At 47.4% G+C, this 23168-nt stretch overlaps 1 protein-coding gene across 1 annotated transcript in view; it reads left to right on the forward strand.

Moving 5' to 3' along the window:
- The first annotated feature begins 21726 nt into the window (after window positions 1-21726).
- Window positions 21727-23168, forward strand: part of LOC147118347 (uncharacterized) — a 611376-nt gene continuing 609934 nt past the window's right edge. The window contains exons 1-2 of the mRNA XM_085983890.1: window positions 21727-21772; window positions 21890-22194. Of these exons, the coding sequence (XP_085840016.1) occupies window positions 21727-21772; window positions 21890-22194 (351 nt within the window). The remainder of the gene's footprint in view (window positions 21773-21889; window positions 22195-23168) is intronic.

Raw genomic sequence — 23168 nt, forward strand, 5'->3', positions numbered from 1 at the left:
TCGAATCTCCTTGGATATTCAGCTCCCAGCCTTGGTCACCCTGCACCCATGTCTCCGTAATCGCAATTATATCATGTCCGTTTACATCTATTTGTGCTGTTAATTCGTCTACCTTATTACGAATGCTTTGTGCATTCAGATACAATGGGGGAAAAATTCGGTTGATTTGCGCCTCCTGTTAGCGCCCTAAGAGGGTGCTATCGGGGCGCAAAACAACTAGTGCCTGGGTGCGGCACCGCTGACACCTCCCGCGAAATTCAGTGGGAGATTAGTGCCGGCGGTAACCGTTAGCGCCCCGCAGCGCTGCGCCGCCGGCAATGACATCATCGCCGTGCGCAGCGCCCCACTCGCGCCCCGGATGCGATCTTCAGTAGCGCCCTCTGACTTACCGCCGGACGCTATGTCTGACAGGGTCAGGGGGGCCCACCTGCTGCCGGGGCGGCACAAAATTAAAGGGAAGGTGCCAGGCGGCCATTTATGTTGCTGGCCGCCAGCCAGCACCTGCCCACTTTGCCGTCCCCAGCCTTCTCTTGAGTGCTGGGCTCTTTTGCCGGCACTCCAGTCCCTGGTGGTCCAGCTGGGCCCTAGGTTGCTCTGCACTAGGCCCCTCCACTTTAATAAGGGGCGGAATGCCTGCAGTACCGCGGCACGATGTGCCACAGTGAGTGACGCTGCAGCACGTAGGGCCGTGATGTTCACTCGCAGCACCCCTCTTGGGGCACTACCGGTGAATTTTGGGCACTGGTCGGCTAACTTATTCGGGGTGCTAAAAGTAGCGCCCCGGCAAAGTTAGTGCCCCAAAGGGGGCGTGACCCAATTTGTTCCCCAATGCCTTTAGATTTGTCTTTTTAACATTTTTAGACATCTTAACATTTTTCTGTAGTATGGCCCGATTTGTCTTATTACCATTTTTTCTTACCCGGACCCTATTTGTTAGTCACAGTAGAAGACACTAAAAGCATCCCAATAATGGATAATCAAGGGGCTATTGGGGTGGGGAGGCGGCGAGGGGAACTTAAAACAGTCACTCACGGGGTTGGGGGTAATATATTAGCATTGAGAAAAAGTACTAGGCAAACTAATGGGGCTAAAGGTGGACAAGTCCCCTGGATCCGATGGCCTGCATCCTAGGGTCTTAAAAGAGGTGGCTGCAGAGATAGTGGATGCATTGGTTGTAATCTACCAACATTCCCTGGATTCAGGAGAGGTCCCAGAGGACAGGAAAACCACAAATGTAACACCCCTTTTTAAGAAAGTAGGGAGACAGAAATCAGGCAACTATAGACCAGTTAGCCTAACATCTGTCATTGGGAAAATGCTGGAGTCCATCGTTAAGGAAGTGGTAGCAGGACATTTAGAAAATCATAATATAGTCCAGCAGAGTCAGCATGGTTTTTTGAAAGGGAAATCATGTTTGACAAATTTGCTGGAGTTCTTTGAGGGTGTAACAAGCAGGGTGGATAAAGGGGAACCAGTAGATGTAGTGTATTTGGATTTCCAGAAGGCATTCGGTAAGGTGCCACATAAAAGGTTACTGCACAAGATAAGAGCTCATGGGGTTGGGGGTAATATATTAGCATTGATAGAGGATTGGCTAACTAACAGAAAACAGAGAGTTGGATAAATGAGTAATTTTCAGGTTGGCAAACTGTAACTAGTGGGGTGCCGCAGGGATCAGTGCTGGGGCCTCAACTATTAACAATTTATATTAATGACTTGGATGAAGGGACTGAGAGTAATGTAGCCAGATTTGCTGATGATACAAAGATAGGTGGGAAAGCAAATTGTGTGGTGGACATAAATAATCTCCAAAGGGATATAGATAGGCTAAGTGAGTGGGCAAAAATCTGGCAGACGGAGTTTAATGTGGGAAAATGCAAGGTTATTCACTTTGGTAGGAAAAATAAAAAAACAAATTATTATTTAAATGGGGAGAGATTACAAAATGCTGAGGTACAGAGGGATCTGGGGGTCCTTGTACATGAATCAGAAAAAGTTAGCATGCAGGTACAGCAAGTAATTAGGAAGGCAAATGGAATGTTGGCCTTTATTGCAAAGGGAATGGAGTATAAAAGTAGGGAAGTCCTGTTACAATTGTACAGGGTGTTGGTGAGACCACACCTGGAGTACTGTGTACAGTTTTGGTCTCCTTATTTAAGGAGGGATATACTTGCATTGGAGGCAGTTCAGAGAAGGTTCACGAGGTTGATTCCGGAGATGAAGGGGTTGTCTTATGAAGAATGGTTGAGCCGGTTGGGCCTATACTCATTGAAGTTTAGAAGAATGAGAGGGGATCTTATTGAAACATATAAGATTCTGAAGGGGATTGACAGGGTAGATGCAGAGAGGATGTTTCTCCTCATGGGGGAATCTAGAACTAGGGAGCATAGTTTCAGAATAAGGGGGCACCCATTTAAAATGGAGATGAGGAGGAATTTCTTCTCTCAGGGTCGTGAATCTTTGGAATTCTCTTCCCCAGAGAGCTGTGGAGGCGGAGTCACTGAATATATTCAAGGTGGAGGTAGATTTTTGAATGGTGAGGGAGTCAAGGGTTATGGGGAATGGGCAGGAAAGTGGAGTTGAGGCCAAGATCAGATCAGCCATGATCTTATTGAATGGCGGAGCAGGCTCGAGGGGCCGAATGACCTACTCCTGCTCCTACGTCTTATGTTCTATTTGTGATGGAGAGGATATGGAGTCGGAAGCTCAGCTCAGGGTCAAATAGGAGGCCGATTGCGAAGAGTCTGGTTCAGGGCCAGGGACACTGGCCAGGGACAGAGATGGAATAAGTGGCTGTAGAACAGGGTTTGTGGCAGGGGCTGAGGACAATGGCTTTGGTCTTCCCAACTGGAATGGTAACAGGGATAAGGGACTTCAGTTATGTGGAGAGACTTAGAGAAGCTGGGGTTGTTCTCCTTAGTGCAGAGGAGTTTAGGGTGAGATTTATTAGAGGTGTTCAATATAATGAGGGGTTTTGATAGAGTAAATAGGGAGAAACTGTTTCCACTGGCAGGGTCGGTAACCAGAGGACACAGATTTAAGGTAATTGTCAATAGAACCAGAGGGGAGATGAGCAGACATTTATTACGCAGCAAGTTGTTCTGATCTGGAATGCACTGGCAGAAAGGGTGGTGGAAGCAGATTTAATAGTAACTTTCAAAAGGGTATTTATTGGAAGGGGAAAAAGTTGTAGGGCTATGGAGGAAGAGCAGGAGGTGTGGGACTAATTGGGTAGCTCTTTCAAAGAGCCGGCACAGGCACGATGGGCCAAATGGCCTGCTCTGTGCTGTATGATTCTATGTTTAATTGGAGGAAATTGTGGCTCCTCGAGGATTGAATATCAGACATGAAGTCTGGTGAAACAGAGGCAGTGCAGGGGCTGAGAGAGGTGGTGGGGAGGTAGGGCTGGGTGTTGGCAACGTACATATGGAACCCAGCATCATGTCTTCGCATGATGTCGCCAAGGGGCAGCTTGTAGATGAGAAATAGGAGGGGCCCAAGGATAGAGCCTTGGAGGACTCCAAAGGTAACCGTGCAGAGGCAGGAAAAGGAGCCATTGCAGGTGTTTCTCTGGCTATGACTGGATAAGTAAGAGTGGAACCAGGCGAGGGCAGTCCCACTCTGCTGGACAATAGAGGAGAGACATTGGAGGAGGATGGTTTGGCCAACCGTGGCAAAGGCTGCAGACATGTCGAGAAGGACGAGGAGGGACAGTGCACCACGGTCACAGTCACAGCTGATGGCATTGATGTCAATCACAAAGCTGGTTGAAGTAAATATTCCACAAGGGGAATGACCAATCCCGTCGGACACGAGAGGAAAGGTGGAATGTTTGCTTCATGTGTGACAGACAACTGGCAGGTTTAGGGGTTTAATTAACCTTTAGGACAAAAATTTAAACAGAATCTCTCAATATGCAGCAGTTGGTAAGGAACACAGAAAGACTTGCATTTATATAGCGCCTTTCACGACTACTGGACGTCCCAAAACACTGTACAGCCAATGAAGTACTTTTTAAAAAAAAAGTATAGTCACTGTTGTAATGTAGGAAACACAGCAGCCAATTTGTGCACAGCAAGCTCCCACAAACAGCAATGTGTTAATGACCAGATAATCTGTTTTAGTGATGTTGATTGAGGGATAACTATTGGGCAGGGCACTGGGGAGAACTCCCCAGCTCTTCTTCGAAATAGTGCCTGGGGATCTTTTACGTGCACCTGAGAGCGCAGACGGGGCCTCAGTTTAACGTCTCATCCGAGGGCGGTGGAGGCCAGTTCATTAAGTATATTCAAGAAAGAGTTGGATATATTTCTTAAGGCTAAAGGGATCAAGGGATATGGGGAGAAGGCAGGGACAGGGTACTGAATTTGGATGATCAGCCATGATCTCGTTGAATGGCGGAGCAGGCTCAAAGGGCTGAATGGCCGACTCCTGCTCCTATCTTCTATGTATCTATGTAAGACGGCAGCTCCGAAAGTGCAGCACTCCCTCAGCACTGCACTGGAGTGTCGGCCTAGATTTTTGTGCGCAAGCCTCTGGAGGGGGACTTGAACCCACAACCTTCTGACCCAGAGGTGAGAGTGCTACCCACTGAGCCACAGCTGACCGCATCTGGAGTACTACGTTCAGTTCTGGGCACCGCACCTCCGGAAGGAGATATTGGCCTTGGAGATGGTGCAGTGCAGATTCACCAGAATGGCACCGGGGCTAAAAGGGTTAAACTAGGAGGACAGGTTGCATAAACTAGGCTTGTATTTCCTCGAGTATAGAAGATTTAAAGGGTGATCTAATTGAGCTGTTTAAGATGATTAAAGGATACGATAGGGTAGATAGAGAGAAACTATTTCCTCTGGTGGGGGAATCCAGAACAAGAGGACATAACCTTAAATTAGAGCCAGGCCGTTCAGGGGTGATGTCAGGAAGCACTTCGTCACACAAAGGGCAGTGGAAATCTGGACTCTCCCCCACAAAAAGCTGTTCAGGCTCGGGGTCAGTTGAAAATTTCAACACTGAGATTAATAGAATTTTGTTAGGTTAAGGGCATTAAAGGAAATGGAACCAAGGCGGGTAAATGGAGTTAAGATACAGATCAGCCATGATCTAATTGAATGGAGGAACAGTCTCGAGGGGCTGAATGGCCTCCTCCTGTTCCTGGGTTCCTATATACAGGACAAATTTGAACACAATCTCTCAATGTGCAGCCATTGGTTTACCAGAAACACGTTTGATATTTCCATTCTTGGTTGACAGATGTGCGAAACTTGGCAACAACCTCAGGTCTATTTCCTTCTCCTTACGCTTCCTGTAGGAGTTAGCAGCACCGCTTAAACTGAACAGGGGAACTCCCAGAGGGAACCGTGTTACTAAAAAGAATAAGCACGTTGCTTTAGATATGGAAATACGGTTCTGATTTAGTGACCGACACCAATAAACAGTTCTTATATTTACCGAAAAGAAGCCAGACCAACAGGACCGAAAGTTTGAAGGCAAAAGAGTCTCAAAACCCAATCTCCTTGGGGGACAATCTGTCCCTCGGACAGTAACAGCACAAAACTGTCTCTAAAGTAGAGATTCTTCACCTGAAAACTTCATCAACTCGGCCAAGCCTTTTAACCAAGAAAATGGGTCAGTTTGTGAAAAAAATAAAGTTTGCCTCGGATTGAAGGTGCTGATTAATTGGTCAACAACTCAGGAATTTGTCATGTGATCTATCAACATTGAACAATAAACGCCAATCAACCCTTGAAGCTGGCTCCTTCATTAGCCCGTGTACAATCTACACTGTCCTGGGATTACCCACCCATTTAATCTCCTTCCACAGCCCGTGTACAATCTACACTGTCCTGGGATTACCCACCCATTTAATCTCCTTCCACAGCCCGTGTACAATCTACACTGTCCTGGGATTACCCACCCATTTAATCTCCTTCCACAGCCTGTGTACAATCTACACTGTCCTGGGATTACCCACCCATTTAATCTCCTTCCACAGCCCGTGTACAATCTACACTGTCCTGGGATTACCCACCCATTTAATCTCCTTCCACAGCCCGTGTACAATCTACACTGTCCTGGGATTACCCACCCATTTAATCTCCTTCCACAGCCCGTGTACAATCTACACTGTCCTGGGATTACCCACCCATTTAATCTCCTTCCACAGCCCGTGTACAATCTACACTGTCCTGGGATTACCCACCCATTTAATCTCCTTCATTAGCCCGTGTACAATCTACACTATCCTGGGATTACCCACCCATTTAATCACCTTCCACAGCCCATGTACAATCTACACTGTCCTGGGATTACCCACCCATTTAATCTCCTTCCACAGCCCGTGTACAATCTACACTGTCCTGGGATTACCCACCCATTTAATCTCCTTCCACAGCCCGTGTACAATCTACACTGTCCTGGGATTACCCACCCATTTAATCTCCTTCCACAGCCCGTGTACAATCTACACTGTCCTGGGATTACCCACCCATTTAATCTCCTTCCACAGCCCGTGTACACTCTACACTGTCCTGGGATTACCCACCCATTTAATCTCCTTCCACAGCCCGTGTACAATCTACACTGTCCTGGGATTACCCACCCATTTAATCTCCTTCCACAGCCCGTGTACACTCTACACTGTCCTGGGATTACCCACCCATTTAATCTCCTTCCACAGCCCGTGTACACTCTACACTGCCCTGGGATTACCCACCCATTTAATCTCCTTCCACAGCCCATGTACACTCTACACTGTCCTGGGATTACCCACCCATTTAATCTCCTTCCACAGCCCGTGTACAATCTACACTGTCCTGGGATTACCCACCCATTTAATCTCCTTCCACAGCCCGTGTACAATCTACACTGTCCTGGGATTACCCACCCATTTAATCTCCTTCCACAGCCCGTGTACAATCCACACTGTCCTGGGATTACCCACCCATTCAATCTCCTTCCACAGCCCGTGTACAATCTACACTGTCCTGGGATTACCCACCCATTTAATCTCCTTCCACAGCCCGTGTACAATCTACACTGTCCTGGGATTACCCACCCATTTAATCTCCTTCCACAGCCTGTGTACAATCTACACACTGTCCTGGGATTACCCACCCATTTAATCGCCTTCCACAGCCTGTGTACACTCTACACTGTCCTGGGATTACCCACCCATTTAATCTCCTTCCACAGCCTGTGTACAATCTACACTGTCCCGGGATTACCCACCCATTTAATCACCTTCCACAGCCCGTGTACAATCTACACTGTCCTGGGATTACCCACCCATTTAATCACCTTCCACAGCCCGTGTACAATCTACACTGTCCTGGGATTACCCACCCATTTAATCTCCTTCCACAGCCCGTGTACAATCTACACTGTCCTGGGATTACCCACCCATTTAATCTCCTTCCACAGCCCGTGTACAATCTACACACTGTCCTGGGATTACCCACCCATTTAATCGCCTTCCACAGCCCGTGTACAATCTACACTGTCCTGGGATTACCCACCCATTTAATCGCCTTCCACAGCCTGTGTACAATCTACACTGTCCTGGGATTACCCACCCATTTAATCTCCTTCCACAGCCTGTGTACACTCTACACTGTCCTGGGATTACCCACCCATTTAATCTCCTTCCACAGCCCGTGTACAATCTACACTGTCCTGGGATTACCCACCCATTTAATCACCTTCCACAGCCTGTGTACAATCTACACTGTCCTGGGATTACCCACCCATTTAATCACCTTCCACAGCCTGTGTACAATCTACACTGTCCTGGGATTACCCACCCATTTAATCTCCTTCCACAGCCCGTGTACAATCTACACTGTCCTGGGATTACCCACCCATTTAATCTCCTTCCACAGCCCGTGTACAATCTACACTGTCCTGGGATTACCCACCCATTTAATCTCCTTCCACAGCCCGTGTACACTCTACACTGTCCTGGGATTACCCACCCATTTAATCACCTTCCACAGCCCGTGTACAATCCACACTGTCCTGGGATTACCCACCCATTTAATCTCCTTCCACAGCCCGTGTACACTCTACACTGTCCTGGGATTACCCACCCATTTAATCTCCTTCCACAGCCCGTGTACACTCTACACTGTCCTGGGATTACCCACCCATTTAATCTCCTTCCACAGCCCGTGTACAATCTACACTGTCCTGGGATTACCCACCCATTTAATCTCCTTCCACAGCCCGTGTACAATCTACATTGTCCTGGGATTACCCACCCATTTAATCTCCTTTCACAGCCCGTGTACAATCTACACTGTCCTGGGATTACCCACCCATTTAATCTCCTTCCACAGCCCGTGTACAATCTACATTGTCCTGGGATTACCCACCCATTTAATCTCCTTCCACAGCCCGTGTACAATCTACACTGTCCTGGGATTACCCACCCATTTAATCACCTTCCACAGCCCGTGTACAATCTACACTGTCCCGGGATTACCCACCCATTTAATCTCCTTTCACAGCCCGTGTACAATCTACACTGTCCCGAGATTACCCACCCATTTAATCTCCTTCCACAGCCCGTGTACAATCTACACTGTCCTGGGATTACCCACCCATTTAATCTCCTTCCACAGCCCGTGTACAATCTACATTGTCCTGGGATTACCCACCCATTTAATCTCCTTTCACAGCCCGTGTACAATCTACACTGTCCTGGGATTACCCACCCATTTAATCTCCTTCCACAGCCCGTGTACAATCTACATTGTCCTGGGATTACCCACCCATTTAATCTCCTTCCACAGCCCGTGTACAATCTACACTGTCCTGGGATTACCCACCCATTTAATCACCTTCCACAGCCCGTGTACAATCTACACTGTCCCGGGATTACCCACCCATTTAATCTCCTTTCACAGCCCGTGTACAATCTACACTGTCCCGAGATTACCCACCCATTTAATCTCCTTCCACAGCCCGTGTACAATCTACACTGTCCCGGGATTACCCACCCATTTAATCTCCTTCCACAGCCCGTGTACAATCTACACTGCCCTGGGATTACCCACCCATTTAATCTCCTTCCACAGCCCGTGTACAATCTACACTGTCCTAGGATTACCCACCCATTTAATCTCCTTCCACAGCCCATGTACAATCTACACTGTCCTGGGATTACCCACCTATTTAATCTCCTTCCACAGCCCGTGTACAATCTACACTGTCCTGGGATTACCCACCCATTTAATCTCCTTCCACAGCCCATGTACAATCTACACTGTCCTGGGATTACCCACCTATTTAATCTCCTTCCACAGCCCGTGTACAATCAACACGGTGGCATAGTGGTTAGCACTGTTGCCTCACAGCGCCAGGGACCCGGGTTCGAATCTGGCCTCGGGTGACTGTCTGTGTGGAGTTTGCACATTCTCCCCGTGTGTGCGTGGGTTTTCTCCGGGTGCTCCGGTTTCCTCCCACAGTCCAATGATGTGTGGGTTAGGTTGATTGGCTATGATAAATTTGTTGTGTATGTAATATGTGTGCTACTTTGAACCTATGGACAGGACTGCACTACTTGTTGGGCGTAGTGATACGCAGTACCACTCCTGGCCATAGGGGTATAAATAGTACTGTGGGTACTGATCTCCCCTCAGTTCCCGCCTGTGGGCATGAAGTAAAGACCTATGTATAGTCCCTACCTCTAACCAGTAAAGACCTGTTTTATTGTTACTGATTAAGTCTGAGTATTAATTACTTGAACAACTCACAGATTTAACAAAATTGACCCTTAGTGTTAGGGGGATTAAATATGTGGGGTTACGGGGATTGGGTGGGATATGTGGTCGGTGCAGGCTCGATGGGCCGAAATGGCCTCTATCTGCACTGTGGGGTTTCTGTGATTCTGTGATTCTGTGAACACTGTCCTGGGATTACCCACCCATTTAATCTCCTTCCACAGCCCATGTACAATCTACACTGTCCTGGGATTACCCACCCATTTAATCTCCTTCATTAGCCCGTGTACAATCTACACTATCCTGGGATTACCCACCCATTTAATCACCTTCCACAGCCCATGTACAATCTACACTGTCCTGGGATTACCCACCCATTTAATCTCCTTCCACAGCCCGTGTACAATCTACACTGTCCTGGGATTACCCACCCATTTAATCTCCTTCCACAGCCCATGTACAATCTACACTGTCCTGGGATTACCCACCCATTTAATCTCCTTCCACAGCCCGTGTACAATCTACACTGTCCTGGGATTACCCACCCATTTAATCTCCTTCCACAGCCCGTGTACAATCTACACTGTCCTGGGATTACCCACCCATTTAATCTCCTTCCACAGCCCGTGTACACTCTACACTGTCCTGGGATTACCCACCCATTTAATCTCCTTCCACAGCCCGTGTACAATCTACACTGTCCTGGGATTACCCACCCATTTAATCTCCTTCCACAGCCCGTGTACAATCTACACTGTCCTGGGATTACCCACCCATTTAATCTCCTTCCACAGCCCGTGTACAATCTACACACTGTCCTGGGATTACCCACCCATTTAATCGCCTTCCACAGCCTGTGTACACTCTACACTGTCCTGGGATTACCCACCCATTTAATCTCCTTCCACAGCCTGTGTACAATCTACACTGTCCCGGGATTACCCACTCATTTAATCTCCTTCCACAGCCCGTGTACAATCTACACTGTCCCGGGATTACCCACCCATTTAATCTCCTTCCACAGCCCGTGTACAATCTACACTGTCCCGGGATTACCCACCCATTTAATCACCTTCCACAGCCCGTGTACAATCTACACTGTCCTGGGATTACCCACCCATTTAATCTCCTTCCACAGCCCGTGTACAATCTACACTGTCCTGGGATTACCCACCCATTTAATCTCCTTCCACAGCCCGTGTACAATTTACACACTGTCCTGGGATTACCCACCCATTTAATCGCCTTCCACAGCCCGTGTACAATCTACACTGTCCTGGGATTACCCACCCATTTAATCGCCTTCCACAGCCTGTGTACAATCTACACTGTCCTGGGATTACCCACCCATTTAATCTCCTTCCACAGCCTGTGTACACTCTACACTGTCCTGGGATTACCCACCCATTTAATCTCCTTCCACAGCCCGTGTACAATCTACACTGTCCTGGGATTACCCACCCATTTAATCTCCTTCCACAGCCTGTGTACACTCTACACTGTCCTGGGATTACCCACCCATTTAATCACCTTCCACAGCCTGTGTACAATCTACACTGTCCTGGGATTACCCACCCATTTAATCGCCTTCCACAGCCGGTGTACAATCTACACTGTCCTGGGATTACCCACCCATTTAATCTCCTTCCACAGCCCGTGTACAATCTACACTGTCCTGGGATTACCCACCCATTTAATCTCCTTCCACAGCCCGTGTACAATCTACACTGTCCTGGGATTACCCACCCATTTAATCTCCTTCCACAGCCCGTGTACACTCTACACTGTCCTGGGATTACCCACCCATTTAATCACCTTCCACAGCCCGTGTACAATCCACACTGTCCTGGGATTACCCACCCATTTAATCTCCTTCCACAGCCCGTGTACAATCTACATTGTCCTGGGATTACCCACCCATTTAATCTCCTTTCACAGCCCGTGTACAATCTACACTGTCCTGGGATTACCCACCCATTTAATCTCCTTCCACAGCCCGTGTACAATCTACATTGTCCTGGGATTACCCACCCATTTAATCTCCTTCCACAGCCCGTGTACAATCTACACTGTCCTGGGATTACCCACCCATTTAATCACCTTCCACAGCCCGTGTACAATCTACACTGTCCCGGGATTACCCACCCATTTAATCTCCTTTCACAGCCCGTGTACAATCTACACTGTCCCGAGATTACCCACCCATTTAATCTCCTTCCACAGCCCATGTACAATCTACACTGTCCTGGGATTACCCACCTATTTAATCTCCTTCCACAGCCCGTGTACACTCTACACTGTCATGAATTCAACCCACCTATTTAATCTCCTTCCACATACTATGTTACGCGCCCCTTATATGGACTCTATCTATCTGTGAAATCTCAAGACTCATACTATGCATATTTTCCCCTATCACTGCCTCTATCCACCCATGTAATCTCCTTCTACATACTCTGTATACTCTCTCCTTCGTGGTCTCTACCCTCCCTTTTAATCTCCTGAGGAAAGTCTCTGTAGAAACTCTCTGGTCACCAAATGCAATTGAAGAAATCTCCTGAATATTCATCAATACTCGCATCTCCCTCAAGAAACGTGTCTGGTTCCACCCATCTGACCGGAACCATTCTGTCCCTTGCAGTATGGATTATCTCTGTCAGAACAGACCCCCTGACTCCTGGAACAATGATATTCACCCAGCTCCTTCCTTTAGTTCTGTGCTCACATTCCAGTCAAACAACCTGTTTATAACTGGATTATGGATGGCTGTCGATATCCTAAAGCTGTGGATCAGTTGAAAGCAAGTATAGTCCATGAACCCCGTAATTTAGAACCCAACCTCCCAAAATCACCCTCGTCAACGTTTTAACAATTCATTCTCGGGATGTGGGCGTTGCTGGCGAGGTCGGCATTTCTTGTCCATCTACTCATTGCCCTGAGAAGGCGGTGATGGTGGTCGGCCTTCTTCTTGAACCTCGGTTTAGTACAACCTGGTGGCTTGCTGGGCCACTTCAGAGGGGCGTTAAGAGTTGGTGTGGGACTGGAGTCACATATAGGCCCGGCCGGGTAAGGACGGCAGGTTTCCTTCCCTAAAGGACATTCGTGACTTTTACTGATGCCAGGTTTTTGTTTTTAAATGTCCAGATTTTTAAACTGAATTTAAATTCTCAAACTGCTGGGATTTATGAACTCAATGGATTATTCCCTTGACATTCAACAGCATTACCATCACTGAATCCCCCACCATCAACATCAGGGGGTCACCATTGACCAGAAGCTTAACTGGACCAGCCATATAAATACTGTGGCAACAAGAGCAGGTCAGAGGCTGGGTATTCTGCGGCGAGTGACTCACCTCCTAACTCCCCAAAGCCTTTCCACCATCTACAAGGCACAAGTCAGGAGTGTGATGGGATATTCTCCACTTGCCTGGATGAGTGCAGCTCCAACAACACTCGAGAAGCTCGACATCATCCAGGGCAAAGTAGCCCACTTGGTTGGCACCCCGTCCACCACCTTAAACATTCACTCCCTCCACCACTGGCGTACCGTGGCTGCAGTGTGTACCATCTACAAGATGCACTGCAGCAACTCACCAAGGCTTCTTCGACAGCACCTCCCAAACCCGCGATCTCTTCCACCTTGTAGGACAAGGGCAGCAGGCGCGGGAACACCACCACCTCCAAGTTCCCCTTTCAGTTTTTGTCTTATAATACTCCTTTAAAGCACCTTGGGACGTTTTACTATGTTAAAGGCGCTATATAAATCAAGTTGTTGTTTTTGTTGTAAGTCACATACCATCCTGACTTGGAAATGTATCGCCGTTCCTTCACCATCGCTGGGTCAAAATCCTGGTGCTGCCTCCCTAACAGCACTGTGGGAGTAGCTTCACCTCATGGACTGCAGCAGTTCAAGGAGGCAGCTCACCACCACCTTCTGTAGGGCAATTAGGGATGGGCAATAAATGCTGGCCTTGCTAGCGGTGCCCACATCCCATGAATGAATTAAAAAAAACACCACTGTGTTCCACTGTCAGGGGGACTGTCCAATATATCAACCCTTGTGAAATATACTTGGGAAAGGACTGTTATTGAGTTGTTGCACCTGCACTCATTAAAACACATCACTCACGGGTTAGTCGAGCTGAGGGCAGTCCTGGTATGTCCTGGGCCAGACTTCACAACATAGCCTCGCTGAGTGAGTTGTGGGGTAAACAGCGAAGAAGGCAACAGGATGGAAAACACAGAAAGGGGGCACATTCAAGGCTGGGCAGCACTCTCAGCTTAGAAACAATTTGCTGGATGTGGACCTGACCCAGTCAGTAAACATTCTGAGTGCGGTTTCCATCAATCATTGCTGATGGGGTGAGTTTAGTTCTGGGTGTGTGTCGCTGCTTGTTACTGATAAGGACTCAGTCTAAACAGGCGCTTCCGCCGTTTATCTTGAGTGCAGCAGCGGACCGGTTCTGTGAGCGAACCACTGACCGGTTCTGTGAGCGAACCACTGACCTGTGTTCGGGGGGCGATCAGTTAAAAGGAACCGACCCCTCCTGGTTCTGAGCCCCTTGGACAACTCTGCAAATCAGAAACAGCTACTGGAAGTTCAACTGTGAGATTGTAATGAAGAATGTTCCACATAATGATTAAAGTAAATAGACACACGCACCCGGTGCTGTTACTGGTGCAGGTACAGTACTAATACTTTAGGCAGTGTTACTGGTGCGGGTGTGATACACGTACACCCGGTGCTGTTACTGCTGCAGGTACAGTACTAATACTTTAGATGGTGTTACTAGTGCAGGTGTGATCCACGGACACCCGGTGCTGTTACTGCTGCAGGTACAGTACTAATACTTTAGATGGTGTTACTAGTGCGGGTGTGATACACCGACACCTGGTGCTGTTACTGCTGCAGGTATAGTACTAATACTTTAGATGGTGATATTAGTGCGGGTGTGATCCACGGACACCCAGTGCTGTTACTGCTGCAGGTACAGTACTAATACTTTAGATGGTGTTACTAGTGTGGGTGTGATACACGTACACCTGGTGCTGTTACTGCTGCAGGTACAGTACTAATACTTTAGATGGTGTTACTAGTGCGGGTGTGATACACGGACACCTGGTGCTGTTACTGCTGCAGGTACAGTACTAATACTTTCGATGGTGTTACTAGTGCGGGTGTGATACACGGACACCCGGTGCTGTTACTGCTGCAGGTACAGTACTAATACTTTAGATGGTGTTACTAGTGCGGGTGTGATACACGGACACCCGGTGCTGTTACTGCTGCAGGTACAGTACTAATACTTCAGATGGTGTTACTAGTGCGGGTGTGATACACGTACACCTGGTGCTGTTACTGCTGCAGGTACAGTACTAATACTTTAGGCAGTGTTACTAGTGCAGGTGTGATCCACGGACACCCGGTGTTGTTACTGCTGCAGGTACAGTACTAATACTTTAGATGGTGTTACTAGTGCGGGTGTGATACCTGTACACCCGGTGTTGTTACTGCTGCAGGTACAGTACTAATACTTTACATGGTGTTACTAGTGTGGGTGTGATACACGTACACCCGGTGCTGTTACTGCTGCAGGTAGAGTACTAATACTTTAGATAATGTTACTAGTGCGGGTGTGATACATGGACACCCGGTGCTGTTACTGCTGCAGGTACAGTACTAATACTTTAGATGGTGTTACTCGTGCGGGTCTGATACACGGATATGCGGTGCTGTTACTGCTGCAGGTACAGTACTAATACTTTAGATGGTGTTACTAGTGCGGGTGTGATACCTGTACACCCGGTGCTGTTACTGCTGCAGGTACAGTACTAATACTTTAGATGGTGTTACTAGTGCGGGTGTGTTACATGGGCACCCGGTGCTGTTACTGCTGCAGGTACAGTACTAATACTTTACATGGTGTTACTAGTGCGCGTGTGATACACGGACACCTGGTGCTGTTACTGCTGCAGGTACAGTGCTAATACTTTAGATGGTGTTACTAGTGCGGGTGTGATACCTGTACACCCGGTGCTGTTAATGCTGCAGGTACAGTACTAATACTTTAGATGGTGTTATTAGTGCGGTTGTGTTCCACGTACACCCGGTGCTGTTACTGCTGCAGGTACAGTACTAATACTTTAGATGGTGTTACTAGTGCGGATGTGATACCTGTACACCCGGTGCTGTTACTGCTGCAGGTACAGTACTAATACTTTAGACAGTGTTACTAGTGCGGATGTGATACCTGTACACCCGGTGCTGTTACTGCTGCAGGTACAGTACTAATACTTTAGATGGTGTTACTAGTGCGGATGTGATATCTGTACACCCGGTGCTGTTACTGCTGCAGGTACAGTACTAATACTTTAGACAGTGTTACTAGTACGGGTGTGATACACCGACACCTGGTGCTGTTACTGCTGCAGGTGCAGTACTAATACTTTAGATGGTGTTACTAGTGCAGGTGTGATATTAGATACATCACTATCACTTCACTATTAGCAAATTTTGCTTAGCTCAGAGTGGTTTAGCCATGGTGGACTGGAATCAGCTACTTGAAGGTAAATCAGTGACAGAGCAGTGGGAGGCATTCAAGGAGGAGATCCAGAGGGTTCAGACCAAATATGTGCCCTTAAAGAAAAATCGTGGGACTAACAAATCTAGAGCCCCCTGGATGTCTGGAGACATACAGGGTAGGATAAAGAAAAAAAGGGAGGCGTATGGCAGATACCGAGGGCTAAATACTCCAGAATCTTTAGAGGAGTACAGAAAGTGCAGGGGTGCAATTAAAAATGATATTTGGAAAGCAAAGAGAGAGCATGAAAAGTTCTTGGCAAGTAAAATCAAGGAAAGCCCAAAGATGTTTTATAAATATATTAAGAAAAGGTAGGGCCTATTAGAGATCATGAGGGTAATCTGTGTGTGGAGGCGGGAGGCGTCGGTAGGGTTCTTAATGAATACTTTGCGTCTGTTTTCACAAAGGAGAGGGGCGAAGCAGACATTTCTATCAGGGGGGAGAAGTGTGAAATATTAGATAAAATAAACATAATGAGAGAGGAAGTATTAAGGGGTTTAGCAGCTTTAAAAGTGGATAAATCCCCAGGCCCGGATGAAATGTATCCCAGGCTGTTAAGCAAAGCAAAAGAGGAAATAGCAGAGGCCCTGACCATCATTTTTCAATCCTCTCTGGCTTCAGGTGTGGTGCTGGAGGACTGGAGGACTGCTAATGTGGTACTCTTGTTTAAAAAGGGAGAAAAGGATAGATCAAGTAATTACAGGCCAGTCAGCCTAACATTGGTGGTGGAAAAATTATTGGAAAGAATTCTGAAGGACAGGATAAATCTTCATTTAGAAAGACACGGCTTAATCAAGGATCGTCAGCACGGATTTGTTAAGGGAAGGTCGTGTCTGACAAACTTGATTGAATTTTTTGAGGAGGTAACAAGGAGGGTAAATGAGGGTAGTGCATTTGATATAGTGTATATGGACTTTAGCAAGGCTTTTGATAAGGTTCCACATGGCAGACTGTACACGAAGTTAAAAGCCCATGGGATCCAGGGCAAAGTGTCAAGTTGGATTCAAAACTGGCTCGGAGACAGGAAGCAGAGGGTAATGGTTGATGGGTGTTTTTGTGACTGGAAGGCTGTTTCCATTGGGGTTCCACAGGGCTCAATACTGGGTCCCTTGCTTTTTGTGGTATATATCAACGATCTAGACTTGAATATAGAGGGTATGATTAAGAAGTTTGCAGATGATACTAAAATTGGCTGTGTGGTTGATACTGAAGAAGGAAGCTGTAGACTGCAGGAAGATATCAATAAATTGGTCAGGTGGGCAGAACAGTGGCAAATGGAATTCAATCTGGAGAAGTGGGAGGTAATGCATTTGGGGAGGGCCAGCAAGGAATGGAATACACATTAAATGGTAGGACACTGAGTAGTGTAGAGGAACAAAGGGACTTTGGAGTGCATGTCCACAGATCCCTGAAGGTAGCAGGCCAGGTAGATAAGGTGGTTAAGAAGGCATACGGAATGTTTGCCTTTATTAGTCGTGGCATAGAATACAAGAGCAGGGGCGTTATGCTTCAACTGTATAAAACACTAATTAGGCCTCAGCTAGAGTACTGCGTGCAGTTCTGGTCACCACATTACAGGAAAGATGTGATTGCACTAGAGAGGGTACAGAGGAGATTTACAAGGATGTTGCTGGGATTAGAGAAGTTTAGCTATGAGGAAAGACTGGATAGGCTGGGTTTGTTTTCCTTGGAACAGAGGAGGCTGAGGGGAGACCTTATTGAGGTGTATAAGATTATGAGGGGCCCAAATAGAGTGGATAGAAAGGACCTATTTCCCTTAGCAGAGGGGTCAAAAACCAGGTGGTACAGATTTAAAGTAACTGGTGGAAGGTTTAGAGGGGATTTGAGGGGAAATTTCATCACCCAGAGGGTTGTGGGGGTCTGGAACTCACTGCCTGAAAGACTGGTGGAGGCAGAGACCCTAACCACATTTAAAAAGTACTTGGATGTACACTTGGGATGCTGCAACCTGCTGGGCTGCGGACCTAGAGCTGGGAAGTGGGATTAGGCTGGAAAGCTCTTTGTTGGCCGGCGCGGACACGATGGGCCGAAATGGCCTCCTTCCGTGCTGTAACTTTCTACGATTCTGTGATTATTAAAACAGATGATCTGGTCATTTTATATCATTGCTGTTTGTGGGGCCTTGCTGTGCGCAATTTGGCTCCCACTTTTCCAACATTGCAACAGTGACAACACTTCAAAGCACTTTGGGATGTCCTGAGGTTGTGAAAGGTGCTGTATGAATGCAAGTTACCGTGAGAGGAGGTGAACTTTGGTTCGATTTATAAATTGCTTTATTCCAAAGCTGAGTGAAATGTACAGAGCACCAGGTATGATCAGAGTCACTACATTCAATCTGTACAACTTACATTTGAGTGCTGAAACAGGATAAAGAACACACCATGCTACCACCACTTGGGTGGGTAATCTTGATTCAGACAGAATAACTCCTCTGCAGAACCTCTCTCCCTGCAGTTTCCTGTCTTTATTGAACCTTCTAGCAGCACTTGTCTGTCTGCCCGCCTGACTGAGCAGCCTTCTGTTTCCAAAAGCCCGACTGCCTCTCTTGCTGTCTGTGTTCTGTTCCGAAAAGCTCTGCGTCAAAAGACCTGCCCCTCTCACAGACTGGCAGGGATCAAAGGGTTTGCTAACATAGGAACAGGAGTCGGCCATTCAGCCCGTCGAGCCTGTTCCGCCACTCAATGAGATCAGGGCTGATCTGTGACCTAACTCCATATACCCGCCTTTGGCCCATATCCCTTAATACCTTTGGTTAACAGAAAGCTATCAATCTCAGATTTAAAATTAAAAATTGATCTCGCATCAATTGCCGTTTGTGGAAGAGAGTTCCAAACTTCTACCACCCTTTGTGTGTAGAAGTGTTTCCTCATTTCACTCCTGGAAGGTCTGGCTCTAATTTTTAGACTGTGCCCCCTAGTTCTAGAATCCCCAACTAGCAGAAATAGTTTCTCTCTCTCTACCCTATCTGTTCCCCTTAATATCTTGAAAACTTCGATCAGATCACCCCTTAACCATCTAAATTCTAGGGAATACAACTCTAATTTGTGTAATCTCTTCTCGTAACTTAACCCTTGGAGTCCAGGTATCATTCTGGTAAACCTACGCTGCACTCCCTCCAAGGCCAATATATCCTTCCTGCCCAGAGCTGCTCTCAGTCCTCCAGGTCTGGTCTAACCAGGGTTTTGTACAGCTGCAGCATAACTTCTACCCCCTTGTATTCTAGTCCTCGAGATAGAAAGGCCAGCATTCCATTAGCCTTTTTAATTATTTTCATCCGCAAATTTAGAAGTTGTGTTTTTGATTCCGAAGTTTAAATCGTTAATGTAAATTGTGAACAGCAGTGGTCCCATCACTGATCCTTGTGGAACACCACTTCCCACCTACTGCCACTGTGAATAGCTGCCCTTTACTCCAACTCTCTGCTTTCTGTCCTGAAGCCAGCCAGCAACCCATTCTGCGACTTGTCCCCATACTCCGCATTTTCTGACCATGTTCAGCAGTCTATTATGGGGTACCTTATCGAAGGCCTTTTGAAAATCCAGATAAATTACATCCACTGCATTACCATTGTCTACTCTCTCTGTTACCGCTTCAAAAAGTTCAATAAGGTTGGCCAAGCAAGACTTTCCCTTTCAAAATCCATGCTGACTATTCATGATTATGTTTTTGGTTTCTAGGGGTGAGAAATTCGGTATCGCCCCGTTTGGGGTGCAATTATCGGCCGGGCGCAAAGTTTAGCACCTGGCGCTAATTATCACCTCTGAATGCAAACTTGGCTTCTATTGCCCCTGGAGGTGATTGGAGCGCTAAATCAGGCACTACACACCTCTCTTAAGGCGCTAACGCCGAGGAGCGAGGCGCTACCTCAGAGCGCTGGCGAAGCTCATGTGATGTCAGTCAGCAAAGGAACACAGACACACTGGCGCCGGCCAGTTCTTAAAGGGGAGGGTCGATCTTGCTCTCCATCCACACCCTGCTCATTGCAGCCTTGAATCTTGGCCTGGAGAGACCTGTACATCAAATCAGCTGGAAAGAACAATGGAGAGGCCCCGGGAAAGAGCTCAGGGTGCAGCCCCCAAATCTCTTCTAAATCGATACAAGGAAGGTCAAATCAAAATGAACCTGCAAAGTGCTGCTCAGTATCCAAAACTCCTTCACACAGCGTTGACTCTCTCCAGAAGTCTCTCTCTCTCTCTCTCTCTCTCAGAATGTGTGGTGCAAAACTGTCACCAACAAAAAAAGGCAGGAAGCGGCCGCCATTAAATAGCGCTCCCCCAGTCCCTTCCCGACTGCAAAACGCTCCCCTCAACCTGTTGTTGCTAGTGGCAGGCGGTAAGGCAGGGGGTGCCACTCAATATCCGGTCCGGGGTGCTACTGGGCCATTGCACACTCGACTGACATCACGATCTGTGGGCGCAGGAGATCGTGGCGATAGTGTTTAGCCCCGCCACAAAATGTCTGGTCAATTTCGCGAGCGGCGCAAACATCGCTGCGCCCGGGCGCTAGTTGCTTTGCGCCCTGTTAGCACCCTCTTAGGGCACTAACGGGAGGCACAAAGCAACCGAATTCCCCCCTGATGTTCTTCTATTTTCTCCTTTAAGTACGTATATTCTTCCTACCACCGATGTTAAGCTGACTGGTCTATAATTCCCTGGACATGTTCCATCCCCCTTCTTAAATATCGGTATTACGTTAGCTATCCGCCAGTCCTCTGGCACTACACCTTTATCTAACAAATTATTAAATATGTGTAGAAATGCCTCTGCTATCTCTACCATAGATTATTTTAAAATGCATGGATGCAATCCATCTGGACCAGGGGTTTTATCCTCTTTGAGTTTGATTAGTTTATTTAATATAATCCCATCTTTTTATTTTACATGCACTTATCTCATTACTAATCTCATCATCCAATGTCATGTCCATCTGTTCTATCTCCCTGGTAAATACTGAAGCGAAATAATGATTTAATATTTCTCCCATCTCTCTGGTATTATCCCTTAACGGCCCATTATTCCCATCCCAACCTTCCTTTTTTATTGATGTGCCTGTAAAATATTTTACTATTTTGTTTTGTGTCCCTTGATAATTTAATTTCATAGTTCCTCTTTCAAATAAATAAATAGAACAACGTGTGACTGGATCTTTAATCCGGATCTTATTACTCCTGCCGCCTGTTGTATCAATAAATAACTTGAAGAGAATTGAAGTCGCTGCTGGGGGCGGGGACAGGAAGCTGGGCCTCTGCTTTCAGTGGGTGCGGCCGCTGTTCGAGCCGCGGGCCCCTCACTCACTCCCTCCCTCCACTTCCCTATTTAAACAGCACTGACTTCGTCTCCACACCAAGCCGCCCTGCAGCAGCCGATTTCTGCAGTGTCTGAGAGTCGGTGTGTACTCAGGGCGATGGGGATTGCTCCTTATCTCTGTGTCCTTCTGGCCTGTCTAACAGGTGAGTGGTCCCGCCGCTTTATTCCCACCCGGGGCGGCTGCTCATTCGGAGACTCTCTGACCCTCTGTTTATTCAACGCGTTTTATTAAAGGGCGCTTCTTTCTTTTTTATTAACAGGTGTCCGGTCCGCAATCGTGCTGAACCAGCCCGAGTCGGCTGTGAAACAGCCCGGCGAGTCTCACAAACTGTCCTGTACAGTGAGTGGGTTCAATATCAACAGCTACTGGATGAGCTGGGTTAAACAGGTCCCCGGGAAAGGGCTGGAGTGGTTAGTTGCTTATTATAACCCATCAAGCAGCATTTATTACGCGCCCGGAGTTCAAGGCCGATTTACTCCATCCAAGGACATCAGCACCTTCTATCTACAAATGACTAATCTGAGAACCGACGACACCGCCATCTATTACTGTGCGAGAGACACAGTGAGAGGAACCAGGGCTGGACTGGTACAAAAACCTCAGAGACCGTCTGCACTCAGGGGGAATCAGTGAAAGGGGAGGAACGATCGCTCGCCCGCCCTCAGTGATCACCACAGCTGTAATTCCCAGCCTTGCTGAGTTGGGATCTGCCGCCCCTGGAAATGGGAGACGTGGGGATTCCTGGGATGGCCCGAAACTGGGCCTCTGGACACATCTAAAAATCTATAGATTTATTGATTCTGGGGGTTTTGTTATTTATTATTTCAGGGGATGTGGGCCTCGCTGGGAAGGCCAGCATTTATTGCCCATTCCTAGGTGCCCTTGAGAAGTTGGTGTTGAGCCCCCTTATACAACTATAAGTGGCTCGCTCGGCCATTTCAGAGGGCAGGTAAAAGTCAACCACATTGCTGTGAGTCTGGAGTCACGTATAGGCCAGACCAGGTAGGGACGGCAGATTTCCTTCCCTAAATGACATTAGTGAACCAGGTGGGTTGTTACCACAATCTGGTCATTACTGATACTGGCTTTCTATTCCAAATTTAAAAAAAAACCTGAATTTAAATTCCCCAGCTGCCGCGGTGGGATCGTGTTCCCCAGATTGTTTGTCCAGGCCTGTGTCTCACTACTCCAGTAACACAGCCACTATGTTACTGTACCCTGGGTTGTGACTTGCTGTCAAGGCTGGCGTTTGCTCCCATCCCGAGCTGACCTGAGAAGGTGGTGGTAACTGAGTGGCTCACTGGACTATTCCAGAGAGCAGGTAAGAGTCAACCACATTGGGGGTGGGACTGGAGTCACCCATAGGCCAGACTGGGTTTCCTTCCATAAAGGGCATTAGTGAACCAGTTGGGTTTTTATGACCATCCGACAGCTTCACAGTCACTTTTACTGATCCCAGATTTTTAAAACTAAATTCCCAAACTCCCATAGAGGGATTTGATCTCCGGAGTTCCTGGATCATTGAATCCAGGTTCTTC

Source organism: Somniosus microcephalus, chromosome 4 (assembly GCF_052327205.1).
Source record: "Somniosus microcephalus isolate GS21.2 chromosome 4, FLI_Smic_1.0, whole genome shotgun sequence".
NCBI classification, from domain to species: domain Eukaryota; kingdom Metazoa; phylum Chordata; class Chondrichthyes; order Squaliformes; family Somniosidae; genus Somniosus; species Somniosus microcephalus.